The sequence below is a fragment of the Schistocerca gregaria genome, chromosome 2, assembly GCF_023897955.1.
Source record: "Schistocerca gregaria isolate iqSchGreg1 chromosome 2, iqSchGreg1.2, whole genome shotgun sequence".
In the NCBI taxonomy this organism is placed as follows: Eukaryota; Metazoa; Arthropoda; class Insecta; order Orthoptera; family Acrididae; genus Schistocerca; species Schistocerca gregaria.
In genome coordinates this window covers 244,288,940-244,304,898 of record NC_064921.1, presented here as the reverse complement: position 1 = coordinate 244,304,898, position 15,959 = coordinate 244,288,940, and the positions used below count along the sequence as shown (strand labels likewise).

Sequence of the window (15,959 nt, the reverse complement as noted above, 5' to 3'; positions counted from 1 at the left end):
TACAAGTTTTACGGAAGCATTAGGCACGTTACACATCGCTCCATCTATTTGGGAATAACCTTTCGTAAGTTTGATGTCAAACAACTGCTCCACAAATGTACTGAAGATGCCCATATAAACTTTAGTGCCTACAGTCATATCAAAGAAAATAGGGCCAAAAATCCTGGAAGCTGACACCGCACACCACACTCCAACCTTTTCATCAGGCAGTGGTGTTTTGTGGACGATATATGGGACCAGCTCAGTATATACTGTTCTGCGCATAGATGTAATCTGACAGACGGAAGCATGCCTCATCTATACACCAAGTTACGGAGAGAATGTTTAGATGCTGAATAAGAAACCCTTGAAACCATCAACACCATACTTTTCTCATGATCTGTTTCTTGCAATTGTGCAGTCTCTATTGCCGCAATGCCAATTTCTTCTCAGTTCTTTAACACATGCCGCATGGAATACCTGTTTCCTGGCTCAATTAATGCAACGATTTCCTTGAAGAGTTCTCCATGCATATCAAAACAGGGGTTAACTGAAGCGTCCGAAGCTTTGACGCACGACATAAGGCTGTTATGGTGTGTGACGTCTCGACGGCGAATATAGTTTGTGAGAGTCGCGTGTTTGTAGGTGTCTTTTTGATATGATTGGTGGTGCTCTCTGGTGATATGTGTTGTGTGTTAGGTGATGTTTTTGGTTTAGTTTGCGTGTTTATAGGTGGCGTATTGTTGTGGTCAGTGAGTTTCTCTGACAGTGTGTTTATGATTAGCGTGTAATGTGGCGTATGGGGTTCATTTACGTGGTAGCACTGCACGTGTGTGGTATCAGTGGCGACTGTACTTTCAGAGGAATATTTTTCAGTGAGTTAATGATTTTGGTTGTGTTGATGTTTTCATAGTTTTTTTTCTGTTCGTCATGAGTGAATTTTGGTAAATTGCTTTGTTTATGTCTTTCGTAGGTGTGGATGTGACTCACAAGGTCAACAGTTTTCGGTTGTCAGCGATGATAGGGGACAGTGTGTTGTCTCTAATAAATTTTCTTCAGCTGTTCGGCCTGTTGGCTGAAGTCATGAAGTGTTCAGTGTGTCGTGAAGAAATGAGGCGAACTAAAGTTCTGGCGTCTCGGACCAGGGACAGCTATATGTGGAGATGTCGTAAGGATAACAGGTCAAAGGAAGTGTTTGATTTCAATTTTGTTGTGCTTTTTGAGGTAGTGGTGATTGTGGATGTGGTTGTAGTTTTGGGTTTCATGATTTGGTATCAGTAGTTTCTGTTGACCTATATAGGTCAAGCGAAGTGTTCGATTCCAGTGGATGTTGTTTTTAGTTATTTTTGGGAAGGTTGTGGTAGTTTTATTTTATCGTTTTTGTCATTTGGTTTAGTGGCGCGTGTTTATTTTCAGTTTGGCCCCACCCAAAAACCCCCACTATCCCTTGCCTGTCCCGTTAGTTTCATATTTTTGGAGGAATATGTATTTGATGGTTTTTCCATTTATTTTTGTGTTTATTGTCATGTTTACATTATGACGTCATAGTCGTGATATGGGAGTAGTAGTGAATGGTCATTTCTGCCATATTGGTGACGCCATTGGTCAAAGCAGACGGGTGGAATCGGTCGTTTCCGTTAACCCCAAAACAGTACCGATAAACTGTATACTCAATTATGGTCTATGTTTACCACAATCACTGTTTAGTACACCAGTTGTCCTTGTCTCCAGCTTCCTTAGAATCAATAAAATTGTTGTCTTTGTTGGAATACTGCGCATCCTCTTTAGAAAGCCCATTGTCTTGTAATCAATGAGCTTGTCTTCCAAAGTGTGGACAGCTAGAGCCTGCAAACAAATTGCTAATTTGCTTTTTACTGTCACGTTGCCTAATCTACACACTCACAGACTTCACAGATCGCCACCGATGAGCCTACAAATGAACTGACACAAGCTGACCAAATGAGGGATTATACCTGACAAATTGACATTATGTGCAAAAACAACAATTGACTTGCCAACAGGAGATACTTTTCATTCTACCAGAGGTACTGAGATCTTTAAAATAAGTTTCTCACTTTTATGAGCTTTCAGAGAGAAATTATGATCCAATGAAATAGTTACGGTTTATGTGGCCCTGTACAACACATCAGGTTTATCAAAGGAAAATCTACACAATAGCTTTTTCATACCATCACAATCACTGAAAGTTGCTCCACTCTTGCATATTCTGACAGATGATTCTAGCTACAATGAACAGTGCTGGAAAGTCAAACAACACTGGCCAAGCTTCGCATACACTTATATAAGAAAGTAGGATTTCTCAACATAGTCGATAATGACATCCCTGATAAGATGAAAAGCTATGAAGATTTCATCAAGCAATCATTCAGTTCAGCCAACGGAATTTCCTTGTGTGCATTATGGAAAGGTAAATGACCAGTAAGTTTGACTTGTTAACTGATGGTATCCAAAAAATAAATGAAATTATGTAATAGTAAGTTCGAAAACTTTCCATTCTTACGCATCTGACGTTTAGTGCTCTCAAAATATTTTCCGTTGCCTTTTTCAAGACTTCTGTTAACGCAGAAGTGTTATCCACATGTATACCAACTGAGAATACAACTGCAGAATAATATTTCAATTCTTCGAGCAAATTTAGGAGTGATGAATTTAATTAAGATAAAAACAACAACTCAAATGCAGCAAACAAGATAAGGAAGACACTAATCTTTCCAAATCTGCTACAGTTAAAATCAACCAACCTCAAGTTTACGGACCACACTTTCTTGTATGCTCTACTTTCTCCTCAGCTCCTCACAAAGAAATCTGCAATCTTAAAAGCAGAGATGCCTTGTTTCTAATGCCATAAAAGGGCAGTCATGCATTTATTCTCATAAACCACACACATTCATAAGCAATACTTCTGATTTTAGATAAAATAAGAGGGCTTAAATTATTGCTCAACAGCACTACACATTGCCACCTACAATGGAGCCATCTGAGTTGCACAATTAATAATTGAGCTAATGGGCAATAAAAATTCACATAAATGACAATAAGAAGTGAGATGGATACTTACAGAGATATTATCAGTGAACCTATTCATACTTATACAATATATTTAATAATGAAACTAATGCAACCCACAAATTGCCTGTGGTTCGTGTTGTTCAATTATCTTATTGGTAATGTTGCAATATTAATCCTTACGGGGAGACAATGCAACAGAAATCTTCAATAAACTGCAGTGGGATAGGCTGCAAGAAAGGCACTAAGCATGATGGACAGGACTATTCACAAAATTCTGTGATCCCACATTTCAAAATGAGCTAAGAAACATGTTACTCCCTTCAACATGCACCTTTTGTAATTACCAAACACTAAGAGGAATTTGGGATCATACCAAGGTGTGCTGATGATATTTCTTCTACATACAACTGAAAACTGTATATAAAGAATAAAAAGGCTCTGGTGAACTGGTTCTGTCTTTACACAGAACACAGCTTCCGCAACATGAAAACCGAATACTGGAAATTGATTTTCGCTTATGAATTTACACTTTAATGAGTGAATCAAGTTTGCTAGTCCAGTCAAACATTAGTTTTCCAATCATCAGTGATTTTCCACAAGTTGCATCTGGAAATCAAATGTTCAAGTTTCTGATTTTGCTACCACGAAGACCATTTTTCTTAAATTAAATAAAGGTTGCTGCCTTCTTGGACAGTCAAATATTTCTTCTTCTTCTTCCTCACCACACACGGAGTAACTCAGCCTAAATTAGCTGATATTTTTAAAGGCAAAAGGGAGCACAACTACACAAATATCTTTAAAAACAATAGTGTTCATACAAGGGTGATACTGATTGTAGAAGAAGAAATTTCAGAATCAAGTGTTTATATGACCAACCAGAAACATTACTGGAAATCAGTTCACAATTTTTTTTTGGAAAACCAATGTAAAAGTAATGAAGGTACCCACTGCCGTACAACAGATGTTGGTTTGCAGAAGTAGTATTTATTTGTTTACAATATCTATACAATGTTTCACCACATTCAATGCTCTCTTGCTATAGAAGGAACATAGATGAGTAGGAAAAACAAATCCATAACATTCAAATACAGCATTAGGAGTGTCCTGCCTAAAAGCCACATCATTTAACTATCTGGACGTAACACAGCAAAGCAATAGGAAAGGTACACGAGGATTGTGGCATAGATGAAAAATGGTTGACTTGGGTTCCTTGGGAGTTTGTGGAGAAAATGTGGCTCATCTATAACGGAGAAGAACACATGTAGGAAACCAGTGAGACTTATTCTGGAGTACTGCTCGAGTATTTGGGATCTGCACCAGGTCAGATTAAAGTAAGACATTGAAGCAATTCAGAGGCGGGTCACTAGATTTATTACTGCTAGACTCAAGCAGCACACAAGTATTGCAGAGATGCTGCGGGAATGCAAATGGGAATCCCTGGAGGGAAGGCAACATTATTTTCAAGGATCACTATTGAGAAAATTTAGAGAACCGCCATTTCTGCTGGCTGCAGAACGGGCCTAATATCGCGACCATACAATTGATGTAAGGACCGCAATGGTAGGATACGAGAAATTAGGGCTCATATGGAAATATATAAACATTTTTTCTCTTGCTCTGTTTGTGAGTGGAACAGGAAAGGAAGTGACAAGTAGAGAGATAAGGTACCTTTCCTCACACCGTACAGGGTCTTGCAGAGTATGCGTGTAGATGCAGATAGAGGAGGTAGTACCATACAAATAAAAAGTAGTAGTAGTAGTAGTAGTAGTAGTAGTAGTAGTAGCAGCAGCAGCAGCGATAATAGTAGTAATTGTTACGCCTGGGTCTTTAAGAGTAACATCTGACTGCACATTCAGGTCATCCATTCATAAATTGTGTTAAGTCAATCCCTTGGTGAAGGATAACCCTCATGGATGCAGGACAAGTTAGGATATACATTAAAGGACAGAAACACCAACTACAGGAAACAACTGTAAAGTATACCAACAATAAATTATGAATAGTGATCATCTCCTTGTACTAATAATTATAGGAAGTATTTCTACATTACTTTATAGATGTATCTAAAAACAAAGATGATGTGACTTACCAAACAAAAGCGCTGGCAGGTCGATACACACACAAACACAAAGATACACACAAAATGCAAGCTTTCGCAACAAACGATTACTTCATCAGGAAAGAGGGAAGGAGATGGAAAGACAAAAGGGTGTGGGTTTTAAGGGAGAGGGTAAGGAGTCATTCCAATCCCGGGAGCAGAAAGACTTACCTTAGGGGGAAAAAAGGAGACCCCCCCCCCCCCCACACACACAAACAAACAAACAAACAAAAAAACTTAAAATCAGCTAAAACTCACCCAAGTAACTCTGTACTCCAGGTTCTTTTGATTTGAAGAGATATGTGATTGCCATGGACATATCGAACAGTTTGCTTTCAAATAACCTTAATAAGAAATCTTTTGCACCGCTGCCTTGTGAAAGTTCCCTGGCAGTCTTCTCAGTCTCAGAAGGTTCTGTATTAGCACCACCACAACACAGTGTCAATGAAGACTGTGACGAGGGGGGTGGGGCAGCCTGCACAACAGACACTGGGGGAGAAGATTCACTGTCACTCAGTTGCGGCACATCTTCCGGTTCTTGGACAACATGATCCTGGCCAGAGCCTGACTCGAGGCTCTCGTGGCTGCGGCTTATACTGTGCACACTGGATTCCCTCGTCGTGTCACTGCTACCGCCACCACAAAGAATGCCGGAATCGTCGGAGCCCAAACTGGCAATCTCTTCACGATCTCGACCGGTAACTGGGCTGGCCCTTACTGCAACTCCTGCAACGGGTACGTCGGGAGGCACAGCTGTTTTGGGCAGCCTCCCGTCGGACGGTTCACATTCGGGACTGGGCGTTACATCGACTTCAGGAATCCTCTGTAATGCAGAGTCAAGGCTCCTATTGCGGTGATGCATTGTCAGTGTAGTAGCTGCTGTCACCTGGGATATAGGTGGAAGTAGAATGCCCATTGACCTGCAAAAAAAAGTTAACACATGCTGTTTGAAGCACAAGTTCACGTTCTTTTTCAAGTAAAAAGATAATGTTGCCTTTATTCCTCAAATTATTTACATCCCACCAGGAATTTCTACTGCCATCAATAGTACAATAAAATGAACTTTTAAACTTCATTTAATTTTACCCGCATTTCCTAAGTTAACTGAAATATAACTGATAAGAAATGATAATACAATCCACTTTAGAATAGCTATATTTTGTAGAAAATTGTATCAGATGGGTGAGAAATAATACTTCGGAATCAAAATGCTTCACAAGGCCTACCATTGAATAGTCTCAATATATTAACTACTGGTGTATATACAATATGCAAACACACTTTAATCTAAAGAGTTGTGTCAGTTCTTCACATCACTGCCACATTATGTTATGTGTACTAACACTTAGCAATATATTTGAGGCTGTAAGTTTGTGTATACTTAAATCACATGACGTGGTCAGATAAGTGAAGATTTTAATGAATAATGTAACACTGAGATTTAATTCTTTCATGAGCTGTTGTCATATTGAAACAACTTTAAAACTGCAAGTCTACCAGCAAAAGGGAGCACCACTACCAGCAAGCATGTGGTATAGCAACACAATCACATACTCTGCCATATGAATAACTACAGAGGAATGAAGGGTACATTTTACAACATCAATTAAGCAGCACAATATGAATATTAATGACTGATTTGCTGTACTACTATTGGGTACTGTGTCTATCTTCAGTGGAATACTGATAGATGAGAGAAACTGAAATCCAAAACACCAAAAAAGAAAGAAAAAAAAAGGTACGATTGTCATAATTATACAATACTTACAATAAAATCGTGCACATCCATAAGGAAAAGTAATTGGGGAATAACTTCTTCCTACCTCTCTACTCCCTCAAAATGAAAATTATTAAAAGCTTACAACAATTTGCTTTGTTTACATTCTACTGAAAATAAAATCAGAAAGCTCAATTTAGTTTTTGTAACTTCTGTAGCCACAGATTGGTATGACATTAAAAAATAACTTTATGTTGTGCAGAAGTGAATTTAATTTTTCAGTATAAAACAGTTTGGGTCAACTGAACCTACCAATATCAGATGTCGGCTTCACACTGTAAGTGTGCGACACAATGCTTGTGGAAACTAAGAGAACTGAACACTAATATTTCTTTTGTGTCTGTATCAGCTGCTGGATTGTAGATTGTGGGAAAAAGTGGGTAATGTAGTGCAAGGTCTAGTTAGGTTGAAAGATGACAATTTTATTGAGAGATGGCGAAGCGGTATTGAATGCTTCAGTTAATTCAGTAATTTTCAGACTCCAAACATGAGCTTCCTTACATAAAATGATTAATGATGTCATCCTCAAAATATCACAACGTGCTGTGCATTTTCAAAACACATAGCAAGAAATGAATGGAAAGTAATTTTATTAAAAAAATCTCACAGTCAAGGAAAGGATTTTACTCAACAGTGAGATCTACTCACATGCTGGATACTGTATGAATTCATACCTCAAGTTAATGATACATCCAAGTCAATCATATAGCTTTAACAGGTGACAGCTTTGCAAACATGAATTATTTTGCTCTCAGATATCCTCTCCCCCCCCCCCCCCCCCCCCTCCTTATAATAACAAGATTTTTAGTATCCACATAACTGAGAGATGGCAATGTCATCTAATAGTACAATTTTCTATTTCTTTTTCTTGTAAAATATTAGGCAACTGTTTTCATCTTTTGAATATTGGGCAAGTACGTAATTAATAACACCACCACACTTGTTTCTAAAAGGATTGTGTGTTTAAGGAACAAAACAGAATGTGAAAGGTTGGGTGTACTATTAACAATCTTGTCTGTTTTCTTTAACCCTAAATATCACAGTCAAAATAAAAATAAAATCCTACCGGAAATCCAAGCTGAGATTACGCTGATGATTGCTGAGTCGTGGTCGCACCTGAAGGCCAGGATTTGCACGGCCGTGGACTGCGGGGGGTACATTGCCAGTACCCAGCTTCTGCCGCTTTGTCACAGCTAGTGACGGCGGCTGCTTGCCCGCAGCTACTCCACTCATCATACAGCCAACGCCAGAATAGTCATCTGCCGTCCATGGCTGACCTGTTGTAAAATCAATACGACTAAAATAGTGTTTCTATATTAAAACAGCCTTATTAGATGTAAATTTCAATGTTATTAATGAAGAAATATATTTTTTAGTAAAAACTTACACCAGAACAAAAGCAAGTGAGTAGCCTGCTAAAAATTGAAACTGAAGAACGCTAGTTCATTTGTTGCTAAGGTGAATGAAATAGCCTACATAAATGAAACATGTAATTCAACTGCCAACAGTGGAAGTCTCATGTAGGGGAAAGCAACTGCCAGACACAAACTATATTGGAAAATGTAATTGATGAATAGCTTTACAGAAATGGCCTGAGAAACGTTTCTTCTGTGATTGTATAACAAGAATCTATTGTGGCTGTTGTGTAGTTAATGAACCGCTTATACTTCAGTTGTTACCATCTGGTAGGTATGTGGACTGTTGATGAGGATGCAGGCATTTTATAAAATCATTTTCAATAATAAGCTAGACTATGAACACTGTACTGATAAAATGCCAACAGACAGATGTTACATACACAGACAGAGAAATAAAAAAACATTAAAAAGAAGCACTAAGTTCAAAATATTATTTACAACATCCAATAATCTGTTTAGCCTGCCAAAATTAAAGAATTGAGTGCATTCAGAACTGAGTGCTAATCACCTATTTTATAAGTAATCACGTCACTGAAAAATGAATTTGTACACAAGTCTAATACAACACATCAACCGCATACACCACTGCAATAAAACAAATTACATACCTGAAAAAGTAGCCTCCTACTCCTTTAATATTTTCCATCAGGTGCTAGCGAAACAAGTCACTGTTTAAAACTAATCAAGGTGCTACATGAATACAGCACTTACTGCTTTCATAATTTAATCTACAGCAAACGTTTGATATTACAGCCAAACATGCAAGACTTCTGTATTGAATTTAATCTTTTGACAGCTGAGGTGCTAATTTTAGCGCAATTAAGACTCAAACAATTAACATAATAACGAAAACTGCTCTTCCGAAAACATAAACAAAGGTCTTGTAAATTTTGTAATGATGTACGCCTACTAGAATAATAATTATCCAAGTTTCAACGATTGCTCACAGTAATGAATAATTTTCAGACAAAAACTATAAAACGTCCTAATAAATAAGGAACGACAATATTCTAAACATACACGCTAAATACGTAAATTTGATACTCAAAGCGCGTGACTTAAAGAGAAAATGTTGTCATTAACTAATCTACTCTTATCGATGATTTCTTTTTAGACAATTATGCACTGAAAATTTCCAAAAAAATCTGTAAGGTTCTTAAAGGACTTAGCATAATTATCTACCAAAACGCTCATGAGGAAACGTCAAGTAATAAATTTCTCTTTTTGTGCCGTCAGGTGCAAAATTATTTACAATTTGCGTTCGCGGGCGAATGACTTCTGGAGACTATGACTAACGACGGATTCATTAACGCACAGCCACATTTACCGTTGTAAGGTACTAATGTTAAGCATTTTGTGTTCAGATTTTACACTACTTATAACAAGAAAGAAGAATGGAAACAATAAATTCTAAATTAAAAACATATACATGTAGATGTACGCTAATCCCGCATGCCGTGCGACTGACATTTAGGGTGTGACCAAGTGACAACTGAGGACGCATACCGATTCTATTCAAATCTGCGAACAGAATTTGATTACAAATGTTACATACATTACACGACACACATGAAAACATCGGCACAACACGAATAATAAATATTTCCCCGTCACTTCCGTGTTTTGAAGCAGTTTATGCAGCAGCTTGTACAACAGCCCAACAAAAACACACACATTCTTTCAATATTCAGCTGCGAAATGCGTCATACGAAATGTAAAGAACAACCTGCCCTTGTAAAAATAAGTAAATAAATATAAAGCAACTCACCAAAATCAACCCACTTCGAGGGACCAATTGGTTTCTCGTATTATTCGTAACAACTTTCTGCCACGACAGCCATATTAGATTAGTACCGACTGGCAGTGGGGCCAACCTTTGAATACGCTCCGTCTTATCAAATAACAGTCAGAGAACAGAATTAGTTATACGCGCTGAATATTATTATACTACTCCAAACTTTTAAGCTGTATATTTTATTCCCATCACCCACAGAAATTTCACTGATTGCCTAATAAAATTGAGCTACTTTAACACATCGCATTCGATTTAAGTTGGTACACAACAAAAATGTTTGGGTGGGGAAGGTCACAAAGTACAGCTGCACTTAACTGAGCTCAATTCGTAAGGCCGCTCCTGGTGGAACGGGGATGAGGAATTGCTGGAAGGGTGGAGCGACGGGGGTCATTTCAGGGTGGCGCTTAAATATTTTGATTTAGCTCAGTCTGCTGTACTGACAGTGTGCGTTCGCAATGCAACGTAAGACTTTGGCTCAACACCGGTCAAAAATTGAACTGAAACAATTGTCTCGAAAACAGTTAAACATTTTCCTTCAACATTTATCAACTGTAGCGCTCCTTATTCCAAAGAAACCGCTTTCTGTCACTTACATATACCAATCCCTGGGCGTTCGTTTCCGCTCATGGTTAATTCTTGTCACGAAGCAGTAATGCTTATGTTGCTGTATGCACATGTGTGCAGAAAGGTCAGTGATCTCTACAAAGGGACACTCAGGTTTCATGACTCCCTGTTCAATATAGTTGTACAAAAGATTCCAAATAAGAACAATACTGCTCGAACAGTCCATGGGTATACTGGCGGTTCATAGTGTCCAACGGGCACAATGTTTCGGCGATCAGACATGTCGCTATCGTCAGCGCACCTGACGATGGCGACATGTCTGATTGCCGGAATATTGTGCCCGTTGGACACTATGAACCGGCAATATACCCGTGGACTGTTCAAGCAACAAATACACCGGGAGAAACTGAAGAATCACAAGAACAATACTGCTTACAATAAACTAAAATTAACTCCACACTATAGGACGAACATTGTCACTGCAGCGCTTTTAATAATGACGCATCTGAAGCACACAAATTTCCTGTCAAAATCTCCGATCAGAAAAACGAAATCCCAAGACGTCCTGGGAAAACGCGTCGCACGAATACTAGGTTGGACCATGACAGAGCTACAGAATAACAGAGTATAGAAGTATATTTGCCGACATATTTATGATTTTTTTTACGAAAAATCCATCGAAATTGTCATTATGTAAAACCCAAAGCCTGTCTGGAAACTATATGTTACTACTGCAGGAAGAAAAAGGGCACTTAATTTATACAGGGTTTATTTAAATATCTGCTCCGAAAATGGTAACAACAACATGCTTTTCGGGGAATCAAGTCTAGTGCTTTTTCTTGGGGATAGGGCATGGGGCTCTTCTTGACAGAAGTCGATTACGGGATCAACAGTAACGTGTGTAGCTGTATCGATGAAATATTTAGCGGCGATACTATGAGACGTACATGCGAATGTCATGAAAGACTTAACATGTGGTGAGAGGATTCTGCTAATATGTGATGCAAAGGACTCCGCAGGCACGACTATAGTGCGCTCGGCTCATATCGTGCAGGCTTGTTATCGGACATCGAATTCCGTGACAGGCTGCCAGAATCTTACAGGGTCAGTACGACCCACACGGACGTCGAATAGATCTATCTATAATACCTAGCAGCACGTTCTCTTGCATTGATGAATGCCTGTATTCGTCGTGGCATACTATCCGCAAGTTCATTAAGGCACTGTTGGTCCAGATTACCCCACGCCTCAACGGCGATTCGGCGTAGATCCCTCAGAGTGGTTGGTGGGTAACGCCGTCCATAAATAGCCCTTTTCAATCTATCCCAGGCATGTTCGTTAGGGTTCAAGTCTGGAGAACATGCTCCCACTCTAGTCGAGAGATGTCGTTATCCTGAAGGAAGTCATTCACAACAGGTGCACGATGTGGGCGCGAATTGTCGTCCATGAAGACGAGTGCCTCCTCAATACGCTGCCGATATGGTTGTACTGTCGGTCGGAGGATAGCATTTACGTATCGTACAGCCGTTATGGCGCCTTCCAGGACCACCAGAGGCGTACGTCGGCTCCACATAATGCCACCCCAAAACAGCAGGGAACTTTCACCTTGCTGCACTCGCTGGACAGTGTGTCTAAGGCATTCAATTCAGCCTGATCGGGTTACCCCCAAACACGTCTCCGACGATTGTCTGGTTGAAGGCATATGCGACACTCTTCGGTGAAGAGAACGTAATGCCAATGCTGAGCGGTCCATTCGGCATGTTGTTGGTCCCATCTGTACCGCGCTGCATGGTGTCGTGGTTGCAAAGACGCACCTAGCCATGGACGTCGCGAGTGAAGTTGCACATTATGAAGCCTATTGCGCACTGTTTGAGTCGTAACACGACGTCCTGTGGCTGCACGAAAAGCATTATTCAATATCGTGGCGTTGCTGTCAGGGTTCCTCCGAGCCATAATCGGTAGGTAGCGGTCATCCACTGCAGTGGTAGCCCTTGGGCGTCCTGAGCGAGGCATATCATCGGCAGTTCCTGTCTCTCTGTATCTCGTCCATGTGCGAACAACATCGCTGTGGTTCACTCTGAGACACTTGGACACTTCCCTTGTTGAGAGCCCTTCCTGGCACAAAGTAAGAATACGGATGCATCGAACCGCGGTATTGGCCGTCTAGGCATGGTTAAACTACAAACACGAGCCGTGTACCTCCTTCCTGGTGGAATGACTGGAACTGATAGGCTTTCAGAACCCCTCTGTGTAATAGGCGCTACTCATGCATGATTGTTTACATCCTTAGGCGGGTTTAGCGACATCTCTGAACAGTCAAGGGGACTGTGTCTGTGATAGAAAATCCACAGTCAATGTCTACCTTCTGGAGTTCTGGGAACCAGGGTGATGCAAAACCTTTTTTGATGTGTGCGTTTTTCCCATGATGTGTCATTGCTAAGGAACATCGATCGATGAAACTAGGACAATACATAGAAGCGCTACAGTATAGCATAGAAGGTAACTGAAAGAAATACACAGTGAGACTAACAGAAACGGCACTTTTATTCAAAGACAATACTTACACTGATGTCTCCGCGACTAACGATGGTCCCCTAGACATTATAAATAGAGGAACATGGTTCTTAAAGGGTATGTGCTCACCACGGACGGGACAGCGACCTCTGAAACGTGCTCCCATGCTGAGCACAAGGTTGGTAAGGACTCCTTGTGGAAAAGCACTTCATCCTTCCACTAGAGCGTTTGACAACTGCTGAATACTTGATGGTACATGTGTACGGGCTACACTACGTCTCCGCAAAGTACAGAATGACGATAACGCTGACCGGTGAGTGTAGCGTGCTCAACCATCTGATACTCAGTACGCAGATCACACCTCCCCACGCTGTAACACCCAGACCAGCAAAACGACCATGCTCGGCATTGTTCCTGGATGTACTAATTTTGTAAAAATACAGTTCTCGTTCTGCATGTGTGAAAGTTTTACATTTTGTAGATACATCCTTCCCACTTGTTTTCAAACTTAGTTCAACCTTTTCCCGTGAGTGGCGCCGTCACGGCATGTCTTCAAGATGGCTGCTACACTTGACGTTCGTCAGAAGCAACGTGCTGTCAGAGTATTCCTGTGCTGTGAAAACGAGACAGTGGGAAACATCCACAAGAGGTTGAAAAAGGTGTATGGAGATGCTGCTGTCGATCGCAGTACGGTTAGTCGGTGGGAAAGCAGGTTGCGTGATGAAAGCGGACACGGCAATATTGAGGATTGTCCTGGCAGTGGCAGGCCTCGTACTGCACACACTCCAGACAATGTGCAGAGAGTTAACGAATTGGTGACTGCGACAGACGCATCACAGTGAACGAATTGTCAAGCTACGTTGGGATAGGGGAAGGAAGTGTTTGCAGAATACTGAAAGTGTTGGCGTCAAAAAAGGTTTGCGACAGGTGGGTTCTCAGGATGTTGACAGTGGCTCACAAAGAAACAAGAAAAACGGTATGCAGCGAACTTTTGGAGCAGTATGAGAATGGTAGAGATGAATTTCTTGAAAGAATTCAGGTGATAAAACATGGTTCCATCATTTTTCACCAGAGACGAAGAGGCAATCAATGGATTGGCATTATGCAAATTCACCCAAGAAAAAAATTCAAAACCACTGCTGGAAAACTTATGGCTACAGTGTTTTTCGATTCCGAAGGACTCTTGCTTCTGGACATCATGCCAGGTGGAACCACCATAAATCTGATGCATATATGACGACACTGAAGAAACTTCAAGCTCGACTGAGTCGCCTTCGACCACATCGACTAAAACAGGATGTTTTGCTGTTGCACGACAATGCACGGCTACATGTCAGTCAAAAAACCATGGAAGCGATCACAAAACTCGGATGGACAACACTGAAACACCCGCCTTACAGTCCTAACCTGGCTCCGTGTGACTATCATCTCTTTGGGAAACTGAAAGACTCTCTTCGTGGAACACGGTTTGAAGATGATGACTCCCTTGTGCACGCTGCCAAACAGTGGCTCCAACAGGTTGGTCCAGAATTTTACCGTGGGGGTATACAGGCGCTGGTTCCAAGATGGCTTAAGGCAGTTAAGAGGGATGGAAATTATGTGGAGAAATGAAAATATTGTTCCTAAAGGATGTATCTACACACTGTACAACTTTCAGACATGTAGAATAAAAGAAGGATTTTTAAAAAAATAGTGTGCATTTCTTTTGGAGTGACCCTCGTATTACGTTTTCCCACGTCACGGCATTGTCGAGCATGATCGTTTTGGTGGTTCAACGCATAACGTTGCATGGGCGTACTGATCTCCAAATCTTTGAACATGGTACACTAATCGGTCAAAGTTATTGTGCGCTGTACTCCCCCTCCGTGTGCAGTTTTCCAGGAGTGCATTGCACCCTGATGTCATTTTTATGGATGACTGTCTGAGACCCCATCGAAAAGCGCAGGTGCACGTTTTAGTACTATACGACATTTGATGGATGGACTGCCTCAACCCCCCCCCCCCTCCTGCCCCCCTCTTTCCCAAGACTTCAATTCCATCGAACACGTGTGGGAGGCGTAGGGGAGGTGTGTTGCAGCGCGTCCACGTACACTCACGACCACAAAGTAGCTGTGAAACTCGCTCGTGGAAGAATGGAATGTCCTACCACAAGAACGCCTCGCCACCCTTGAGGCTCGCATGGGGCCACGTTGCAGAGCATGCATGGCCGCCTTTCGCAATCACAGCCCCTATTAACACTCTGCCGTCCGCACGCGTCGTACAAATTTATTCGCTTCGCGCCGGCAGCGCTAATTCGGATTACTTTGCTTGTCGCCGGCCGCTTATCACCTTTCCGTTGATGGCAACCTTCCACACATTGACTTTTGCGCCCTTTAATTTTTCCGGAAATCCTCTATTTTGCCGTATCGTTCCACAAACTCGAATTTTCTTTTCAAGTTCCTACTCTGCAAGTTCTACACTGTTATAACAATTATCCATGTAGAGGTGATGCCACTTTCCATAAGAAGGTGCCAATAGTTCCATCACTGTTTTTGCTAAAGGTTGTCCAGCGCCGGAATATATCTTGAAAGAGGAAATGTATCCATACTCGAATCACACAGCATCCGAATGAGTATGATGTATTTCGTAATTTTCGACTGATTGCAAACTTTAGAATTTAACGGTCCACGCCACGGAATGATTCCTTCAACAATTGAGATGTTTTGACTTGGACTGAACGTTTCATTAAACTTTTTTGAAAAATAATCAGTTACGAATTGCACTTTGCAAAGCCGGTCGGCATTA

At 40.8% G+C, this 15,959-nt stretch overlaps 1 protein-coding gene across 3 annotated transcripts in view; it reads right to left on the bottom strand.

Moving 5' to 3' along the window:
* LOC126336772 (phosphatidylinositol 4-kinase beta-like) overlaps nt 1-15,959 on the bottom strand; it is a 224,822-nt gene that overhangs the window by 22,791 nt on the left and 186,072 nt on the right. For 2 of the 3 annotated variants that reach the window (XM_050000785.1, XM_050000784.1), the window contains exons 2-3: nt 7,951-8,161; nt 5,366-6,027 (exon numbers count right to left, since the gene is read on the bottom strand). In XM_050000785.1, the coding sequence (XP_049856742.1) occupies nt 5,366-6,027; nt 7,951-8,161 (873 nt within the window). Of the gene's footprint in view, nt 1-5,365; nt 6,028-7,950; nt 8,162-10,070; nt 10,152-15,959 lie in introns of those variants that run through there. The other variant, XM_050000786.1, reaches the window with a different exon arrangement.